Here is a 22,071-nt window from a genome sequence, read left to right as displayed (position 1 = left end):
CCAAGAGGATGGTGAGAGACAATGACTTATCCTGACCTTCCCCTGTGAGATCTGCCATGTCTCCTTCCTGTTTCTATTCACTTTCTCCCTTCCTGTTCTTCGATGGGTATACAAGGCTGCTCAGGATAGAACTAGATGTAATGGAAGTCATGACACTGCCACTAATTTTATTTATAAACATATTTGCAGACACCCACACACACCAAAGTGGTTTACAACAGCCAGAGAGAGAGAGAGAGAATAAAAACCACGTAAAAGATTCAAAACTGGAGATCAACTATTACAGAAATACATTTTCTTAATTGCCTTGTTCATAAAACATTTGCATGCCAGTATTAATTAAATGTTAACAGTCAAAAACAGAAATCAACTATTTTAGAAATAAATCTTCTTAATGGCCTTATTTAATTATTATTATTTTTTAAATAAATAAAAGAGCAAAATTCTCACACCTAGTTCTTATCATAAGAAGAGCCAGCCTAATCCAGCTCCCTTTCTCCTACAACAGCAAACCTTATGAACAGACAAACTTAGTAAGAGTCCTGCTGGATCTGGCCAGCATCCTTTTCTCATAGTGGACAGGTAGATGCCCCAGTGGGAACCCCACAAACAGGGCCTGAGCACCACAAGACCTCTCCCCACTCATCCTCCACAGCCACTGGTCTCCAGAGGTAAGACTGCCTCTGATCCTGAAGGGATCCTGACCTTCCTCTTTTTCTCCCAGCCGCCACAGTTTGAGCCGCAGGGGGCTGCTGAGCACCTTTGCTTTGCTTCTGGACAAGTATTGGTGGCCATTATAATGGAAGAAATGTGCTGTCTTTGCTGATGCTTTCCTGCCTTACAGGCATGCAGCTGCTGCTGTCACCGCTGCCTCATATCCTTGTGCAAGCAATCAGGTTGCAGTGTTGGTGCATCTGCACTTGGAAGTTGAGAGCACGCTCTTAAATGCCAGATTCTTCTGGCACCAGCCAGTGTGGGACAGCAATGGGTTCTTGAGCAAGAAGCAGCAATTGCACCAATATAATTTTGCCCCTGTGCTTAGACTCCAGCAAAACACTGCCAGTTCAGCAGGCAAACCTCTTGCATTCCAGATTATCCAGGGACTCCTCCCTTGCAAACTTCCCTCCAAGACCCCCTTTGGGATTCGGTTTGTTTGAAAGAGAGCAAGCGCCCGAGTCGGCTTTGTTCCTTCTCGACTTTCAAGGGAAGCTTGCTAGAAAGGCCCCTTCATTATTTATCGACTAGGATGGAAGCAGCTGAACCCAAGGCATAATCACAATGCCTCAATGAGATGGCAAACAGCGCTTGCTCTTTTAACAAACAGTCTCTCCTTCCCCGGGCACATGGGCGCTGCTGTGCGGATCAATGGTGGGGATGGTGGCAGTGAGGAGAAGAGAAGATCTCGTAGGCTGAAATTATCTCTCACTCCCACTCAGCAAAGTGGAGCTGTCAAGAGAGTTCTTGCATCTATGAGTGTGCTTTTCTGTGATAATGCCATGATTGTCATTCTCAGTCTTTTGTCTTGAAGGCTGCTTCAGGCAAGGGAGGTCAATCTTGCTGAAGCCTCTTTCTTCATCCTTTTAGGCACCCCCCCCCTTAGGACACCTCTAAGCAGAGCTGTGTTTGAAGGAGGAGGGCTGCCAACTATCCCCTCACCCCCAAAATATGGTCTCATATCCAGGGGCGGAGGAAGGGGTGTGTGGTGTGGGCGGGTAGCCCCGGGTGTCAACACTGAGGGGGGTGACAAAATGCCGGGCAGCACACCTGGGAGTGACACGGTGGCTTGAACACACGCAGGCTCCGTGCTGCCCAAAGGGTCTGCCTGCTGCCTCCCCCCCCCAGCTGTAGGGCAGCTGAGTGGGAGGAGGCAGGCAGACTCATCGGAGGCCCCACAGAGCATCCTGCCCCGGCTGGCCCTGCCCTACAGGCAGCTGGCCCCACCCCCACGGGTGGCTGGCACCTCCCCTGGCACAGGGCACATGCGCTGCCCCAGGTGTCCAATCGGCTTGCTCCGCAGCTGCTCATACCCTCCAACATTACTCCAATGAAAATAGGGACGTCCTATTCCATAACAACAACAACAATTTTTTTTTTACTCTTCATGCCCCACTCAGATGACTGCATCTCAGATGACTGCATTGCCCCAGCCGTTCTTGGCAGCTTCCAACATATATAAAAACATAAAACATTTTCTTAAAAAAACCCTTCCCTTTACAGGGCTGCCTTAGATGGCTTTGGGATTGCATAACTCTATACCTGCCAACATTTCTCCAATGGAAAAGCAGGACATTCTGGAGTCAAATCAGAAACTGGGACAGTGTCTGTAAATCCAGGATTGTTTGTCCCTGGAAAATAGAAGATTCTGTGGTCACCTGCTCTAAGCAACAGCTCAATCTTCATAAAGCAGGAAATGCACCTCTTCATGGTGATAAACTTCAACACCTGTAAAAATTGGACAGGCCAGGCCAGTAAAACACCTGGGGACCTTCATAAGAACATAAGAATTTGCCCTGATGGATTAGGCCAAGGGTGACCTCTCTGATAAAGTCCAGTATCCTGTTCTCACAGTAACCAACCTGATGCCCCAAAGGGAAGCCTGCCAGCAGGAGCTGGGCACAAGGGCACTCTGCCCGCCAGCAGTCCCCAGCAACTGGTATGTGGAGACATGATGGCTTGGCAGCAGTGGTGGAGTCAACGAGAGCCTTCTCCTCCTAGTTGCCATCAATGGCCTTCTTCTCCATCCTCTTGTAAAACAGATGGCTGCTTTTCAATAAGCATATTGCGATCCAAATTTTGTTTTGTCACTTGTCACACGGAGGTCATGGGCTTCTTGCAGAACCAGGGGTGGACACGCACATGCGCACTCCCTGCACATGCACATCTAGCCCACAAGGCTAGATGAAAATGGGACCTGCTTCACACATGCAGATAATCTGAGCACTTAGCTTGCTCCTGATAACATCAGTCATCCAATGAAGCTGAATGTAGGAATTTTCAGGGCAGACCAAAGAAAGTCCCTTTTCATGCAGTGCCTAGTTAAACTATGGAACTCCATAGTGGTGGCCACCAGCCTGGGTGGCTTTAGAAGAGGATGGGACAAATTCATGCAGGATTAAGCTTCTAGAATGACTTCTACTTATGCTGGCTATGATTTCCCTCTAGTGTTGGAGGCAGTAATGCGTCTAAACATCAATTGCTGGAAACCCCAGAAGCGAGAGCTGCTCTTGTTTTCAGGTCCTGCTTGTGGTGTTCCCATTGCGGCCTCTGGTTGGCCACTGTGAGAATAGGATGCTGGACTATGCGGGGTCATTGGCCTGGTCCAGCAGGTGAAGTTCTTATGCTGATATTGAGATGTATAGGACTTGATGGGTTGTTTGAGCAAAAGACTTTGTTTCAATACGCGAGATTGGATGTCAGGCTGAGATCAGCCAGCGCTTATGGAAGGAAAAAGCCTCAGCCAAAGAAGATGATAAAGAAGAAGACTGGCAAAATAAAATACTGAATTTTGCAGGACAAGTTATTACAAAAAGGGGCAACTGTGCAATGCATATTTTTAAAGCTTTGTGTATAGATTCTTACATTGGTATAACTTTTGAAAGTCACTTGAAATAAGATGAAGATTTTAAAATTGGATTGTTAAGTGTATAAGGATTTGTGGACGTGCATATAATGGAACCAAGGGGGGAGTGGAAGGAAGTCAACCAGAAATTTATGATTTAATATGGTTATGATTTTTTCTGGGTTTTTTCCCCCTTTCCCTTTCCCTTTTTCATTTTGTTATATTTGGAAAATCAATAAAATGTTACCAAAGTAAAAAGGGGGAAAACGTTCTTATGCTGATATCAATAGGGAATGAGGAATACAGTGGTACCTCGGGTTACATACACTTCAGGTTACAGACTCCTCTAACCCAGAAATAGTACCTTGGGTTAAGAACTTTGCTTCAGGATGAGAACAGAAATCAGGCTCCAGCAGCGCGGCGGCAGCGGGAGGCCCCATTAGCTAAAGTGGTGCTTTCAGGTTAAGAACAGTTTCAGGTTAAGTACGGACCTCCAGAACGAATTAAGTACTTAACCTGAGTTACCACTGTAATGCCTTTGAGCCTACCAAACCCTCCAGCATCCAGAGACCAGTGGAAGTTGGGTCACAGGGTTAAGGAAACATACTTTTCTCTTGCAACTAAGAAACAAGACCTGTGGCAAAGTTGTAGCCTTTGCTGCACAGTACTGTAACAGAATCAGATGGAGTTTCTGTTCAGGGGGTTGCCAACCAGGTATCCCAGACAGCCGGGTAAACAGGTGCAGTGTTCCTGCTCCTTTAATTGCTTCATGCTACAGACAACATCACCTGTTGCATAACTGTCTGTCTTGAAGCATTCCAGGGTGCAGGGTGTAGGTTGGCATCCCCAATGAAAAGCAGCCATTCATATCCTGGGCACTGCTGCTGCTCATGCGGTGGGTCTCCTGTGTAGCCTGCAAGGAACAGGTGGTGGGAAGCATCCTGCACCAGTGATAAAGCAGTGCAATGAGCGATAGCCAGCAAGTGGAATATTAGAAGTGCCTGCTGGATCCAGCCAAAGCGGAAAATGTGGTTCATATGAGACCCAGGACTTATTCACACATGGCAAAGGGGAGGCAGGTGCAACAGTTATATTGGGTTTTTTTTGCGGGGGGGGGGGGTGTAAGCTGCTCTGGGAACTTGTCTGAAGGATGAACGGTTTTACTTATTATTTGTTTCATAAGATGTATGTACCATTTGATTGTAAATAGATACCTCAAAGTGGTTTATGAAAAAGAATGAATCAGTGAACTTGTCAGTAATTAATTAAAATTGTTAATAGGCTAAAACAATAAAAAAATGGTGTCAATAGGCAGGGAGTTCCCAAGTGTGCGTGCTGCTAGTCTGAAAGATAGATTTCTTACCCACTGTAAATCATTCCCTTCCATTGCCAATGTCTGGGGTGTGAATGTTTTGCTACTTAGGCAGCCAAAACAGCTCTGCCCTCTCACAAGAAGTGGCATGCAGCGGAGAGGTTGAGGCCCAGCTGGCATGAGAGGCTCAGCTCGGTCCTGCCCAGCTCTGGCCGGAGTTGGAGTTGGGTTGTGCAGATCCAGCACCAGCAGACTCAGTTGGGGTGTTTAGAGTATTGAGAAAGAAAACCCCAACTGCAAAGGGGAGGGGAATGGAATGTGGACTGGCTGTTGGGAGAAGGAAAAGGAGAAAAGAAAAACTGTGTGTGATGTGGGAGATGGAATGGAGTATCCTGGAAAAGGCCATGTCTGTGGAACAGTGAACAGCAATATCATCAAAAGAGCCTGGCTGCTGGATCAGACCACAGGTCCAGCTAGTAGCCCAGAATTCTGTTCTCAGCGGCCAACCAGATGCCCATCATGGGAAGTCCCAAAGTAGGACCTGTGCACAACAGCAATCTTCCCACTTGTGATTCGTAGCTCCAGCTCTTCAGAGGCATTGAATCATAGAACTGTAGAGTTGGAAGGGACCCCAAGGGTCATCTAGTCCAACCCCCTGCAATGGAGGAACCATGGCACCTCCAAGGTGGGAGGCAGCACATAGCCTTACTGCAACATTTTGTTGCCGTTTCCTCTTGCAAAGAGACACATTCTAAGAAGCTCGGATCCCAGGGCTCAAAACGCAGACACTCTCCCTCTCTCTCTCCTTCCCAAAAGCCCTTGCTGCTGTGAGAGGTGCACTCTGCATGTGCTCAGAGGCACTCGGGGTCTTCCAACGCCCTGCTCTTTCTGGGCATCCTAATATTCTGAGCCTTTGAGAAACAGGCCCTGGAGGAGGAGGAGGAGAAGGAAGATAAAACAAGAAGGGGCCCCCACCGCCGCGCATCCGGAGGACGATCAGCAAAACGTAGCGAGGGGGCGTGGGCGGGGCCGGCACGGCGAGAGCTAGGGTGGGCGTGTCCTCGGGCCCCGCGGGGCGGAGCCTGGCGACGCCAGCCCCACAAAAAGCGAAAAGGGAGCGAGCGAGTGGGCGGGGCCCGGCATGCAGAGGAGGGGGCGGGGCCGGCAGGCGCGATTGGCTCCGGCGCTGGCTCTGCCCAGCTGTGGCCAGAGGTGTCGCGCGCCGCAGCAGCAGCTTCAGCACCAGCAGCAGCAGCAGCAGCGCGGAGAGGAGGCGCCGCGGCATCCTTGCAGCAGCAACGGCGGCGGCGGTGGCGGAGGCAGCAGGCTGGGTTGCGGGAGGGACCATGGCCGATCCAGCGGCGGCGACTGCGACGGCGGGGGCGCCGTCCGGGTCCGAGGGTGAAGAGGGCCCGGTGCGCTTCGCCCGCAAAGGCGCGCTCCGCCAGAAGAACGTGCACGAGGTCAAGAACCACAAGTTCACCGCCCGCTTCTTCAAGCAGCCCACCTTCTGCAGCCACTGCACCGACTTCATCTGGTGAGCAGAACCGACCTCCCCCCAGGCCAGGGCGGCAGGAGGGTGGGGAACCCCACTTGCTCGGCATCTCCCCCCTCCCGATCTTGGGCTGCGCCACCCCTCCCTTGCCTTTGCTGAGCCGGGGTCCCCTCCCCCTATCGAGGGACGCCCTCTTGGCACCCGGCAGCCTGGAGAATATGAAGGGCTTCCTCTTCCTCTCTTCCCCGCGGTCCCAGGGCAAGCGAGCTCCTGTCCCCACTTAGCCCGGTCTCGGATCCTCCCCCTATCTCCCCTGTCCCCTTTTTCAGGGCTGCAGCCCCCGAGCCGTGTGATGCGCCTCAGACCCCCCACCCAGCGGACCTCGCTTGCAGCTTTTAGTCATCATTTCTCCTTTCCAGCTCCTTTTCCGTGGGGGGGGGGGGAGCTTCCTCCCAACTTGCACCAGCCGCTGAACTCCAGGGTTGGGGGAATGCCTCCCCCCCGTCCCTAAGATCTCCTCCCCAGATATGAGAAGACGAGCACCAAGCTCTCTCTGTCTCTGTTTCACACCCTGTCAAAGGGAGATCGCCTTCCTGTTGCAACCCCTTTAGCTGGAGTTTTTCTCCCTGGAGGGCCCCCTTCCTGCAGGATCCAGAAGAGTCCTTTCCACCACCCACCTACCTTTGCTGCCTGGGGCCCCTTCAGAGAGGTACCACCTCCACCAGCTGCATGAATGCAGCAAGCCGCCTCTGAATTGTGTAGTCTCTGTGACTATGATCACTGGCAAAGACCCCCTAAGTAGATTCTAAGACCCCCACCCTTTTCTTTCTGTTGAGAGATTTCCCCTCCATCATCGTTTTCAAAACATGCATCCCGTCCCAGCATAAAAAACCTCAGCAGAGAGCTCCTTTTGTCCTCCCTGTCAGATACCACTGAGAACTGAGCAACCCAGGTTTATTATTTTTATTGCCCCATCCATACCACAAAACATTTCTCACAATCTTGACCTTTTCCATAAAGTGCCTTCCTGCCTCATTTGTGCCCCTCTTCCCATTTCAGCATGCAAGGGCATCCCCTCTCTGATGATATTGGACCGGACAGGATATCTGCAATAAGGCCCCCACCCTTCTATCATTATTGGATGCCCCACCCCCATATCCTACTCCACAGTTCCATGCACCCCATGGAGAAACTTCCAGTGGCAACAAGTAGCTAGCCATGGTGAATCCCATCCACTTTCTACCTCTCTCCATCTGTTGTGGAATTAGCTTAACAAGGTCTCCTCTCAGTCATGAATTCACTAGGTGGCCAGCCATAGACAGGCCACTCCCTTTAAAACACACACACACACACAACATGTCAGTAACGACTCTGACCTACTTTATAGGGTGGTTGTTGGGGACACACCACAATTTTGTGTGTGAGAGAACACTTTGGCTACTCTAAAGCACCGTACAATGCAATAATAGAATTGTAGAGTTGGAAGGGACCCAACGGGCCATCTAGTCCAACCTCAGCAAATCACAGTGACCAAGGTGCTTATCTGGGGCCCAATGGCCAAGGTGCTTATCTGGGGGTAGTGAAACTGCCCTCCATCTTTGTAGATTCCAGGTATCCTGAATTCTGTGGGGTGAAAATCCCACTTTGGGAGAAAGGCAGGGAAGGGAGAGGCTTTGGGGTTATTGGAGGCAGGGTATGCAGAAATCGGGAGCGGGGTGTTATTGAGCATGTCCAGAGTGTCTTTATCTTTCCACCAAGTAATGGCACTTGGCTTCACATGGATCTGGAACTAGGGAGAGAACAGTGGTGGAGCAGGGGCAGATTGACTTCAGTCTTGTAAGAAGGATTCATTCTTTTTTAAACAAAAAACAAAAAAACCACCCACACTAGAATTTTCGTGGTCCACCATTGTGTGGTGTATTTGCAAAGCAAGAAAGAATATTTGGGATATGCTGGCAGTTAAAGCATAACAAAGCTGTGCTCAGTGAACCTAAGTATGGAGGACACCAAGGTCCACCATTCACAGAATCATAGAATTGTAGAGTTGAAAGGGATCTTGAGGATCATCATCCAACCCCCTGCAATGCAGGAATCTCAACTAGATCATACATGATAGATGGCCATCCGTCCTCTGCTTTAAAATTTCCAGGGAAGGAGAATTCTCCACCTCTCATGGGAGCCTGTTCCACTGTTGCATCTCCTTCCTTGTAACTTGAATCCATTGCTTTGGATCCTACCCTCCGGAGCAGCAGAAAACAAGCTTGCTCCATCTTCCATGTGATGGCCCTTAAGATATTTGAGGAGGCTATTGTATCACCTCTCAGATTCCTCTTTTTCAGGTTAAACATTCCCACCTCCCTCAACTGTTCCTCATAAGGATTGGCTTCCAGACACCTACTCACCTTGGTTGCCAGCCACTATATACATTCCAGCTTGTCAATACCCTTCTTAAATTGTAGTGCCCAGAATGGGACACAGTATTCTAGATGTGGTCTCACCAAGGCAGAATAGAACAGGACTATGACTTCCCTTGATCTGGACACTATGCTTCTGTTGATGAAGCACTAGAATAGCATTAGCTTTTTCCCTGCTGCATCACACTGTTGACTCATGTTAAGCTTGTGGTCTATATTGCTGGGTGTGAATGTGAGTCTTATTTTAGCAAAGATCCCATCAAGTGATGTGGAACAAGGTCTTCTCTCTGCACAGGGTCTTGGAGAGCTGCTGCCAGCTAGAGTATCTCAGGCTGATGAAAGCTGTAGTCCCAAACAGCTGGAGGGCATAAACATCATCTCTGACCTGGCAGTTTCCTAGGTGTGCTAGGCTAGCAAGTGGGCCTCAGTCTCCCTCCTGCCAGCTCTGCTCTGGAGCAAAGACTGTCAGTTCTGGATAGACTTCAGACCCTGCAAAGGCCCCAGGAGGCAGTGATGGCCACCAACTTGGATGGCTTTAAAAGAGAATTGGACAAATTAATGGAGAAAGAGAAGGCTATTGGTGGCTCCTAGCCACAATAGCCATGTTCTGCCTTCATAGTTGGAGGCAGCAATGCTTATGAATGCCAGTTGCTGGAAACTACAGAAGGGGAGAGGGCTCTTGTGCCCAAATCCTGCTTGCTGGTTCAGCTACTGAGCGCAGGTTCCTCAACTAGGTGGGCCACCAGCCTGATCCAGCAGGGCTCTTCTGAAGCTCTTTTGGAACCTCCAGGCTCAGAGGCAGTCTATCTTGGTACAGTATATAGGTTTTCAGAGGCATTTTGCCACTGTGAGAACAGGTTGCAGGACATGATAGGCTATTGGATTGATCCAACAAGCCATTCAGTTGCACGGTCCTTTTCTTGGGCATTCAACCTACCTGGAGGCTCTGATCTATTGGTGAGTGTGGGAAACCAGGCACTATGGTCCTTCTTCTTTCTTTTTTTAAAGCTCCCTAGTGAGGAAATACTTTTCTTTCTATCCTCTGCCCCATCTTCTTTATCTCCACAGCCCACCATCAGTGTCACTAGAGCTTGAGAACTTCTGTTGGGCGTTGTTAGGCAACAACAGGTCTCCCTTTTTTGGGGAGTGGGGAGGGCAGTTGCTGCCTGGAAGGCCTGGAGCTACAGAGGCTGGGACTGCAGTGCTTGTGGTAGAAAAGTGAATGTTTGGGTTGTGTGGGTTTGTGCACACACACACTCCCTAACTTGGTGTTTTTCTCTCTTGCAGGGGGTTTGGCAAGCAAGGGTTTCAGTGTCAAGGTGAGTTACACACTATATGCATATGTGAGTGAGTGAGTGCAAGTCTTGGATGTGGTGTCCCCGAAAGACCTGAGTTCAAGTCCAGGCTTGCTGGAGACAGAGCCCCAAACCTCTTTTAAGTGGTGGGGCTCATCAGGTGTTGAAGAAGAAAGGTAGAAGCAAGCCCCCATAACCCTGTAATTTGGAGTCAAGGTCTTACTTCTTAGGAAGGAAGGAAGGACTCATCCATTCCAGATGCTGAGTGCCTCTGCGAGTATGATTGGTGTGCATGTGTCTCTGTATCACATCATTTGTTTCTACCCTATAACATAACCACTTGTCTTCTTACTGTGGGAAAAGGGGCATCCACTTTGTGGGTGCTGCGTCTTGGAAGGCTAATGTGTTGTACACCCCCCTCGTATTGCAGTATATATATATATTAAAGGTAAAGGGACCCCTGACCATTAGGTCCAGTCGTGACCGACTCTGGGGTTGCGGCGCTCATATCGCTTTATTGGCTGAGGGAGCTGGCGTGCAGATTCTGGGTCATGTGGCTAGCATAACTAAGCCACTTCTGGTGAACGCCGTTTACCTTCCTGCCGGAGCGGTATCTATTTATCTACTTGTACTTTGACGTGCTTTTTAACTGCTAGGTGGGCAGGAGCAGGGACCGAGCAACAGGAGCTCACCCCTTCACAGGGATTCGAACCACTGACCTTCTGATCGGCAAGTCCTAGACTCTGTTGTTTAACCCACAGCACCACCCGAGTCCCTAGTATATATATTGGAGGTATGTAAATAAGTAAGAGTCCTGAGCCAGCTTGCCTGCCCCCTCAGCACCATATCAAAATCGAGTGGTTTGCAGAGTAACTAGATTGTGGAACCACCACCACACATCTTGCTGTTTGGACTTAGCCCCGGAACCTGTTTGAATGTTGTTGCTTTTTTATGAGTGTTGGCCTGACTGAGATTTGGGTTGCAAGCTGGGGTGCCTCTCCACCCCCTTGAGCTCTCCTGCATGGCAACCAGCAGCCCCCGTTCTTCTGCACCCTTCATGTTGCCAGCTCCTGGACCGTAAGAAGTGACTGATTGGCTGCCGACACCCATCAGGATGTGGGAGGCGGGTGGTGAGGCTGAAGGGGGAAGTGGGTGATGTGTTGATGTGACAGTCCAAATGTTGGGCTTCCTTTTTTCTCGGTGTCAAATCGCGTTGCAAGGGGGGTGGGGGTGGGGGCTGCTTTGAACGTGTTGTACTTTTGTTTTATCGGTCTTTCATGAGGAAATGGGCGATTCTCCTTCCGTTCTGCGGAGGGAAGGGTCCAAACTGAAGGTCTGAAAGTCTCAAAAGAGAAACTGACAGCTTGCAGGGGTCGGAGTGACCCTTTGGGTTTTTGTTTTGCTTTCCAAAGGTCCGATTTCCATTTCCGATTGTTTTGTGGTGGCTTTCAAGGTGCAGTTGAGTGCAACACCAGAGGAAGCATGAGGTGTATATCCTTAGACTGTGCAGTGCACAATGCAGATTAACCCTATTTCATTATACTCTTTTTTTGCCTCAATCAAACCATCCCCAACCTGGTGCCCACCAGATGTTTTGGATTGCAGCTCTCATCTGCCCCAAACATCTGGAGGGACCTGGTTGTCTTAATCAAATCCTGATAAACCTCACAAGGTGGTGAGTTTATTTTATGTGGCTTTCACTTTGCCTGCTGTTCATCTCTGCTTCATTGCAAGGTGATGATTTTGTTCTGTTGTGAGCTGCTTTTGAATGGTATGTGGGTGAGAGGCAGGGTATACTTTCAGGAAATAAATAAAGGGATGGATTTCCTCCAATTTTCCAGCTGCAAGTTCATGGATGAAGTATGAATTTTAATCAGAACGAGTGTCTGCAAGTGTGGAAATGCAGAGGGGTGGTTGATCCAGAAAAAAGCGGCCTATTATAAATCTGGATGCATGCAGAGGGTGTGGAACCCTATTTTATCTAAGGAAGATCATGGGTTTAAATAAGATGCAATATGTCAAAGTATGCAGAGTGATCTGTGTGATAACTTGTCAGGAGGTGCTGTTGCCATTTAACAGTATATCCCTTGGAAGAAGAAAAGTCATGAATTAAGAATTTGTAGGTCGCAGAAGGTTTCTCATTTCATATGTAATCTACTTTGGAAATATTGCTTTAGCCACAAAATGGAGGAAATCGAGGTTCTCGTCTAAACAAAGACAGTAAGAATGCTGTATTTAAACACAGTAAATAGTTTTTATCTCTTCTCCCGCACCCCACCAGGTCACCAGGTGTTTAAGGAGATTGGGCAATGCTTTTAAATCAATAGCTTTCCAGTTTTTGTTACTAGAGCTGAATGAATGCAGCTGAAGCACTTTATAGATTGTGTGTACAAAACTGGGTCTGAATAAGATGCTTTGTGGATTAAATAACTCAATGTTGTCCTACCTCCACTTCATGCAGTCTTTAAAGACTTGAAAGGCATATTAAATTTCGACAGATTAAGGTCTGCTGATGCTTAAAAATAAGAGAGTTTCTACTGTTTTAAATGACAGAACTATCATCTCTTTGAATGATATGCCTGTGAGTTTTTCATGTGTTCCAGGATTGATGTTGTATCTTCATTATTCAGTGAAAAGAGCTGAATATTTGATTTTTTTGGGGGGGTGGAGTCCTTCTTATACCCAGTTACAGTTTTGAAGCATTGTTTTGGGGCTCCTTTTAGCTTCACTCCCCCTCGCCCACATACACACACCTGCTTTGAGATTTTGTATAGCTTTGACCCATCCCTGTTGAATGACAGTTGAAGCCTGGTTGTGGGTGGCTTTGAGATAAGAAGGTGGATGTCATATTTTGTCCCCCACCTTGCTGCTGACCTTTCTGAAACCTTGTGCATCTTCCACAGACACAATTCTCAGAAACTTGCACACCATACAGTTGGGTCCAGGATACCTCATGGACTGCCTAATCCCTTATATTCCATTCCAATCACTCAAATTTTCAGGGGAGTCACTGTTAGTGGTCCCCCATGGCTTGGATATGTGGCTCATACCCACCAGGATAATGGGCACGGTTTTATGGTGCTCCCCAGTGCTTTTTTATCTTTTAAAAAATGTTTAGGGATACTCTCATTTCCCTACTCATATTGAAATACTGACCCTCAATGAGGCCAAACTTAGATTCACAAAATGTTTAGGGGTATGCGTATCCCTGCGTACCCCCAGAAAAAGCACTGGTGTTCCCTTCCAGTTGAAATCAGACAAACGTCAAAAAGCGCCAATAGGCGGGCAATTCCAAAGTTTTGGTGCTTCCGCGCTAAATGATCTTACAGCCGTGGAATAAGTGTTACGTTGCATCTGTAAGAGTGCCAGTTCTGCAGTTCTGCAGTTCAGAGTGGTTGAGTGTGCACAAGTCAGCCCTGCAAGAAAACCCTTTGGAGGGAATCATGCGCCCCCCCCCTCAAAATCTCTTCATCTCCAAAATCTTAAATGGAACCTCAGAACACAGTTAATTTAAAGGATTGTGAGCTAATACAATGGAAGCAGGCTGTGTCTTTTGAGTGTCTGTCTTGCTGCCTGCCTCAGTGTAACTCCTTTCTGGTGCTGTCATTTGTCCCCAAAGTAAAAGCCATGGATCAGGGAGCTGGTGGTTCCCAAACATATTTTGGAGAACATGAACGTCAAAACGATTCCAGCAGGGGCCAGTTGTGTGGAAAGCTAGTGCAACCCAATTTCTGCGCATATCTCTGTATATCTTCCTTTGAACCGTATTTAATGCCTTGGACCAGGCGCTGTGCTGCTTGAATCAGTCCATGGGTTGCTTCCTTGCACCAGCCTGGGTCAAGCACAGCAAGGATGGAGTCTGTAGCATCTGGTGGGCACTAGGCTGGGGAAAGCTGCCTTAAGAATCTGAATTGCTATGATCATTCAATTAGCCATCGATTTAAAACCAGAGTCTATGGTGTCAGCTTTTGTGCTTTACCTTTTGAGGAATTAAACAATGGGGCTCTTGGTTAGAGGAAGGGAAAAAGAGCTGTGTTTGTTCACAGGTGTGGGAAGATGGTGGGGCTGCTAATGCATTTTCGGTTTTCACACTTTCTGAAACAATATGCAAACTAAAGATTAAGAACCTACAAAGAGCTTGTTGAATCCAGCCAGTGGCCCATCTAGTCCACCATCCTGTTCTCACGGTGCCCAGCCAGTGGCCAAAGCACAGCTCTCCTTGGAAATTCACCCCTCTCTGAATTTTGTCTTGCAGTTTTCCAACCAAAGAATGTGTGCAAAAATGCATCTGTTCAGGAATAGAACATATCAGGTGTATTGTATTGGGGAAAATGTGTGCATTAGGCTGAATTGCATACAACGGTTTTTATTTGCACTGAAATGCTGTCAAATGTTCATGAGGACTTTTGAAAAACTGCAACTTACAATTTGATGCGGAAATGTGCAGAACTGAACTTTAGGCTGGGGAGAAAATGAGAAACTGAAATAGTTGTCCATGTTGGGATATTAAGCCATTGTGTGAGATTTCCTCTCAATGACTGTGTCAACTGAGCTCTTTGAGCTATCACTAGCTACGAGTGCTGTCTGGGTAGAGGAAAGGGGTCCAGCTCCAGAGGTGTCCTGAGAGGTTCTTCCCAGCCTTTGATAGTTCCTCATTTCCTCAGCTTGATGTCTTCCCTGCAGCCTTTTTTCCTGAAGGCTTCACTGTCTACTTTCCCTCAAGTTCCATTTCCTGCCTACTTAGTCCTCCTGCTACTTAGTCCTCAATTGCTTCCCCACCTCTTGGGACTTCTTCCTACACAATTTCCAGCCCTCCATCTCACTGCCTGTCCATAAAGCCCATGTGAGTGAGGCTTTCATGCCAACCCAGCCAAACTGACGATTCACTTCCCTGGTAAAAGCCTGGGCTGTTCACAAACATGGTGGCCTTGGCAGTGTCATGATCCCTCCAGCAGAGTTTTCTGAACATTCCATGACATCATAGCAGCTCAGCCGATCCTTGCCCTTGGATTACCTAGAGAGGCATGTTGTTCCCGCACTTCCCTGAAACTATTTTTCTCAATCCATATTTTATTATTAATTTTTGCTGTATTTCTTTCATATCACATGTTATATTTTTTCATAACAGTAGTTCAGTTGGCATCAGGGGCACACTATATTTCTTTGCCTTTTTCTAATTGCTTGAGCTTTGGCCTCTCTCTCATCCAGAAGGCCCAGCCTCATTTAACATTTTGAGGCTTTTAAATTCTCATTTTGGAGCCATTAAGGCTGTAGCTTACTTTGGATAAGAATGTGAGCTTGCTTTGAGGTTTAACCTGTGCATCTCACAGAAGCTTTAAGTGGAGTGGTCAGGGAGGTCTTGGTGTGGTGAAATCGGTCAAATGAAAAAGCAATATTGGGGTTGTCAGAAAACAGCATGTGCACATTATTGCTCTGAGACTGCTCTGTTTGCTGACAAGGGCTATGCTGTCACGGGGATGCTGAGACTGGGTGGGGTGCAAACCTTGTAGAATTTCATAGAATCATAGAATGGCAGAGTTCAAAGAGACCCCAAGGGTAGTCTAGCCCAACCCTCAGCAGTGCAGGAATCACAACGAAAGCACCTCTGAAAGATTACCACCCTACCTCTGTTTACAAACCTCCTACAAAGGAGAGTCCATCACTCCACTGTTGTTGAAGAGGAAGAGGAGTTTGGACTTGATATCCCACCTTTCATTCCCCTTAAGGAGTCTCAAAGCGGCTAACAATCTCCTTTCCCTTCCTCCTGAGGTGAGTGAGGCTGAGAGACTTCAGAGAAGTGTGACTAGCCCAAGGTCACCCAGCAGCTGCATGTGGAGGAGCGGGGAAGCGAACCGGGTTCCCCAGATTACGAGTCCACCACTCTTAACCACTACACCACGCTGAACAGCTCCTACCATCAAAATCTAATGTTCAATCAGAATCTCCTTTCTTGTAATTTGGATCCATTGGTTTGCATCTTCTGGAGCAGCAGAAAACAAACTCGGCTTTCTACCTTTTCTTGTAGAGATTTGGGTCCTTGGGGACCCAATGCCTTCAACTGCCTTCTGTGGGTGGGAGATCAACATAAGAACCTGCTAGATCAGGCCAATGGCCCATCTAGTCAAGCATCCTCTTTTTACAAGGACCAACCAGATGCTCATGGGAAATGAGTAAGCAGAAGAGCAAATATCCCCTCCTGTGGTTTCCAGCAACTGGTATTCAGAAGCATTGCTGCCTCCAACTGTGGAGGCAGAGCAGAGCCACCATGGCCAGTAGCCATTGATAGCCATCTCCTCCATGAATTTGTCAAATCCCTTTTTTAAAAGCCTTCCAGGTTTGTTGCCCATCTATGCCTCCTGTGGGAGAAAGTCTCATAGTTTAACTATGTGCTGTGCTGAGAAGTCTTTCCTGTTATCTGTCCTGGACCTTCCAACGTTCTGCTTCATTAGGTGGGGTAAGCAGAAATTACATCTGAGGAACTGAAAATGGGAGCTTTGTTAGAGCGCTTTCCCCAGCCCGGTGCCCTTCAGATCTTTTGAACTACAGTGGACACTCAGGTTGCGAATGTGATCCATGTGGGATGCACGTTCGCAACCCACAGCATTCACAACCCACGTCTGCACATGCATGGGTTGCGATTTGGTGCTTCTGCGCATGCACACAATGCAATTTAGCGCTTCTGCGCATGTGCGGCCGCTGAAATCCGGAAGTAACCCATTCCGGTACTTCTGAGTTTCGGCAGTCCGCAACCCGAAAAAATGCAACTTGAAGTGGCTGTAACCCAAAGTATGACTGTACTATTCCCTTTAGCCCCAGTCAGCATGGCTGTGGGACAATGTGTCTGAGGGGAGCACAGCTGTGCTGGCCATTAGGGCTGAGCGATGTCTGGTTTTCAACATCATGATATATCACCAGCTAAATATCATGATACTGTATACTGAAATGTCACGATGTCTGAAATAAGGATAGAAATAATGAGGTGAACTGGGTAATATCCTGGCAACTGCCGCTACTTAGAAGTCTAAAATGGATACATTTTTCTGGCAGGGAGAAACCTCCTCTCCTTTGTGCATCTATCAATATTTTATATTTTATTCTATCACTGTTTCCCCCACATCATGATTTATTTATTTTTTATATAGCATGCACGCACACATCGTGATTCACGACATATCACATGCCCAATATTATGGAACTTTTACTTTTACAATGTGGACTGCAGACCAATTTTGCATGATGTATCGATATGTCCCCCAGCCCTAACTGACCAGGGCTGATGGGTTGTAGTCCTAAACATCTGGAGCATTCCAGTTTGGGGAAGACTGTGTTAGAGTATGCTGGTGGCTGTGATATTTTTGCTTCTCACCTGCTTTAGAGAGAACTCACCAGGTTCTCTGCTTTGAAAAGCATCCTTTTCAAAATAGCTGGTCTCATGGAACCTCCAGGTCCAAGGCAATCTTTCTAGATTCCCAGGTCCTTTGGGGCATTTGGCCACTGTGAGAACAGGAGGATTTGGCCTGATTCAGCTGCACAGCTCTTCTTAGGTCCTTATCTGGATGCACCCTCACTTAGTGCCAGAAGCTGAGGCATGAGACTAGCGGCTTCCTGGGAGTGTTGGAGCACCCTCTCCAGGCATGGAGGGGAATGGAGTGTGCAACATCAGCCACCCCCCCCCCTGATTGACAGACAGTAGAAACCTTTTGGCTAGTTAGACTGGGTATAATTCCTCCAGGAGCCTTCTGTTGTTCTAGCCCGGCCACCAAATCTGCTTCCTTTTGACTTCCAGCTTGTTCATTCACCCCTGGGTAAGATTTCAGGTGCAGTTTCCTGGGTTTTCTCCTTTCCAGTTTTGCTTTTCTGGGACATCCTTGTCAATAATGAGGTTGCTAATTAGCTCTTAATACCTGTTAAAGTCTCTCAGTTGAAACGCTGGAGCAGATTGGGTTGAAACGGAAGTAATTGGAAGCGCTAATAGGTTGCTGCTAATTGCTAGCCCATGTTTGCAGTGAGCCAGGTAAAGTGTGGAAACTGCGGGGTGGGGGTGGGGGGAGGGGCTGTGGGGTATTGAGGGCAATGCCAATATGAATTTCATTTCAATTTTAAATGCAGTAAAAGAAGTAGTTCTCTGCCTACCATGCTGTTGGCTTCCATAAATTTTCTGCGATTGCACTGCCTGTGAGCAGAATCTTACCTATTATCTCCTGTGAGTTGTGCCATATCAACACAACTCTGAAAATAAAATGCTGGGGTCCCAGCTGGTTGAGTATGTGAGTTGATAAGAGATGTCTGAGAAGGGGTGGAAAGAGCTGTAGTCTGAGCTGTGCATTGGAACCAAAGTGCCATATCTGCTTCTGTGGGTCGCTGGACTGTGGGTAGCTGATACTGTGGGGAGCTGAAGCATGAATCCCAGCAGGATTGGGACCAGACTGGAAGCAATGCTGGGGAAGCTCTAGGGCAGGCATAGGCAAACTCCGGCCCTCCAGATGTTTGGGACTACAATTCCCATCATCCCTAGCTAACAGGACCAGTGGTCAGGGATGATGGGAATTGTAGTCCCAAACATCTGGAGGGCCGGAGTTTGCCTATGTCTGGTCCAGGGGTGCCGACTTGAGCAAGTTATTGGGCAGGCCAAGTAAGCCCTGCCCCCCACAATCAATCACATGACGTGGCGCAAAGACACCATTTGAATGGCAATGCCCTTCAACTTTGGGGAGGCCCAGCCCCCTCAAATATTTTATGGGGCTGGGGGTGAAGGGACCTTGGCCCCTAGGAGTTGGCTCCTACAGGCAGATCTTCATCTGGCAAGGCGGCATCAATTGAGGGATGGTCTATAGCAGGTCAGGATGTGCAGAGGAAGTCTGTCCAAGGAGGACTGTGAGGGGAAAAAATATATATTGATGACGTAAGTGTGCATTTGGGAAAGGGAAGAGAGCCTCAGATCCCTGGTCCATCTAGCTCAGTACTGTCAACACTGAGTGGCAGCAGCCCTCCAGGTTTTCATACCAGAGCCTAGAGCTACCAGGGATTGACCTTGGGGGCTTCTGCACTCAAAGCAGATGCTCTACTATTGAGCCACAGGAAGAACAGATGGTCTGGAGCAAGACTGGGGAGCCACATGTGCAGAGTGCCGCTGCCATCTGTATAGAGGCCAAAGCCTGAACCACAAGTATTTTTAGCCAGAGAGGAGTCATGCCAAGGCCACGGCAAATCTGCCTCTTCTCCTCCTTCTCTGCATCCATGAGTGATTCTCCAATTGCGCTAGTGAGCAGCTTCCTGCTTTTAGGGTCCTGGCCAATCCCAGCAGTTAGGAGGTCCTGAGTTATGAACTTGCCTCATTATTCCCTCTACTAATGCCTTTATTTTTTTGGCATGCCATGCCAGACGAGGGATCGTGTAGCGAGGCGGAAGCTAAGCCTCGCCTCGCCTTGCCTGCCTGCCAGCCAGCCAGGCCTCCTCGGATGCTCACTTGTTTTCATCTTTCGTTCCAGAGCGTCGGCGCATGCCTGAGATGCTCTCAGCCCACGTCTCGGGCCTTGGCAGGTTGACAGCCGTGTCTATGCTAATATACAACACGTTGCATTTTTTTTGACACAGCTGCTTTCCTCGGAGAGGGGGAAGAACCCACCCAAACAGTCCTCTTTGGCAAGATCCCCTCCCGCCCACAGACGGTGAGTGAGCGAGCCTTCCTTACGTACACCACAAATCCCACAGGCGGGGGCGGGAGAAAACTCGCACTGCCACATTTTGGGGCGGATGGGAATTCTAGGTTTGTGCACTGTTGAGTCCAAAGCGTTCCGCTGAGGATGCTGAATGGAGAGGCAAAACTTGTTTAAGGCCAAAGGCCGTATTCCTTTATAGGCAACCGTGTGTGTGTCACATGTCAGTGGTAGGTGGAGCCAGAGGCAGAAGTGGGCGGAGCAATGTATGTATGTATGTATGTATGTATGTATGTATGTATGTATTCATTTTTTGCTTTACACAGAAGACTACTTTCTACTCACACTCATTCACCCCCTCTGTTCTCCATCAGCATTTAAGGGCACATTCCAGTGAGGCAAAAATACTCAAGGTAGACAAAACTGAGTAGATGGTCCAATGTAGACCCTTCAAGTGTCCCTATTTTCCAGGGACAGTCCCAGATTTACAGAAGCTGTCCAGGTTTCTGATTTGATCCTGGAATGTCCTGTTTTTTCTTATGATGTCCCTATTTTCATTGGAGAAACATTGGAGGATATGGTAGGACATCTCGATTTTCATTGAAGTAAGGTTGGAGGGTATGGAGTTATGCAATGCCCGAGCCAAGGAGATAAGTAACTATGCAATCTTTAGAAGACATCTGAAGGCAGCCTTGTATAGGGAAGTTTTTAATGTTTAAATGTTGTTGTTGTTTAGTCATTTAGTCGTGTCTGACTCTTTGTGACCCCATGGACCAGAGCACGCCAGGCACTCCTGTCTTCCACTGCCTCCCGCAGTTTGGTCAAAGTCATGCTGGTAGCTTCGAGAACACTGTCCAACCATCTCATCCTCTGTCGTCCCCTTCTCCTTGTGCCCTCCATCTTTCCCAACCTAAGGGTCTTTTCCAGGGACTTCTCTTCTCATGAGGTGGCCAACGTATTGGATCCTTAGATTCAGGATCTGTCCTTCCAGTGAGCAATGTTTAATTATGTTTTTATAAATGTTTGAAGCCACCCAGAGTGACTGGGGCAACCCAGTCAGATCGGTGGGATATAAAACTATTATCATTATTATGGAATAGGGCATCCCTATTTTCAACGGAGAAATGTTGGAGGGTATGTCAATGGTCTGGCTTGGTATAAGGCAGCTTCTTGAGTTTCTATTTAAACTAGCCATTTCTGCAGAACCATGAGAACATTTTTTTTAAAGGAGAAGGAATACAGGTGAGTTGTAGAACACATCCTTTGCATGCTTAAAGTCCCAGACTAAATCCTCAATGGCCTCTCCATGTAGAACTGGGAGAGACTCCCTGGCTGAAACCCTGGAGAGATGCTGCCAGTCAGGGTGGACAATATTGTCATAGATGCTCCAATGATCCAGTAAAAGGCAGTTTTCTACATTCCTCCACTTCCTTTGAACCACCAAGACGCCTATCCACAATGTTGTAGCCCCAAACATCTGGAGAGCCCAAGGTTGGGTAAGGCTGAGTTAGTTGGAGGAGTGCAATGGGGCACAGCAGCGCCTGCTTCCCCTCGGCTGCTCCTCTTCACCCACCCCATTGCTTCCTGTTTTAAGCAGGCTTTGAATGAGATGGTTCTGCTTGATGTTTGTTGAGCATCTTCTGCTTTCCAGATGAAGGTGACTTTTTCTTTTTTTAAGGGAAAGAAAGCTTTAAATTCTGCAGAATTGGAAGCCACCTGGAAATGTTTCCAACTGGCTGTGTCTGCTTCCTCTTTCTCTTTCCACCGCTTGACTTGCCTGGGCCAGTAGTGGTTGAAAAGGAGCCAACTCCTGGGGGCTGAGATCCCTTCACCCTCCAATAAAGCATTTGAGGGGTAGCCCCTCAAATGTTGATGGACATTGCCATTCAAATGGTGTGTGTGCCACATCTTGTGGCCAATTATGTGGGGTGGGGCTTACCTGCGCACCCCCCAATATTTTATTCTAGTTGGCACCTTTGAGTGGGTGACAAAACCAGTGCAGCCAAGTGGAATGAGTTTTGACTCGGGGGCAAGTGTGCCTGGGTCCAAATGTCTGCTCACCTCTCTGTCTCACTTCTGCAACTTCAGCAGAAGGGAACTGAGGGTTGCCTGTACTGCTTGTTCATCACTGGAGGCTCCTTCCAGATACCAAGAAGAACATAAGAAGCACCTGCCGGACCAGACCAATGCCCCATCTATTCCAGCATCCTGTTCCCACAGTGGCGAATCAGATGCCTCAATGGGAAACCTGCAAGCAGGACCCCCAGCACAACGGCAACTCTTGCATCCTGTAGTTTCAGTTCCAAATGTGGATGCAAAGCATAGCTGCCATCATAGCTA

At 48.1% G+C, this 22,071-nt stretch overlaps 1 protein-coding gene across 2 annotated transcripts in view; it reads left to right on the top strand.

Annotated features, from left to right (window-relative positions):
* The first annotated feature begins 6,020 nt into the window (after positions 1-6,020).
* The window catches only part of PRKCB (protein kinase C beta), a 186,593-nt gene continuing 170,542 nt past the window's right edge, over positions 6,021-22,071 (top strand). The window contains exons 1-2 of one of the 2 annotated variants that reach the window (XM_081840640.1): positions 6,021-6,408; positions 10,068-10,099. In XM_081840640.1, the coding sequence (XP_081696766.1) occupies positions 6,218-6,408; positions 10,068-10,099 (223 nt within the window). In that variant the 5' untranslated portion in view covers positions 6,021-6,217. The remainder of the gene's footprint in view (positions 6,409-10,067; positions 10,100-22,071) is intronic. The other variant, XM_081840639.1, reaches the window with a different exon arrangement.

This window comes from Podarcis erhardii (assembly GCF_964252035.2).
Source record: "Podarcis erhardii genome assembly, chromosome: 14".
NCBI lineage: Eukaryota > Metazoa > Chordata > Lepidosauria > Squamata > Lacertidae > Podarcis > Podarcis erhardii.
This window is presented reverse-complemented; position numbering and strand designations above follow the sequence as displayed.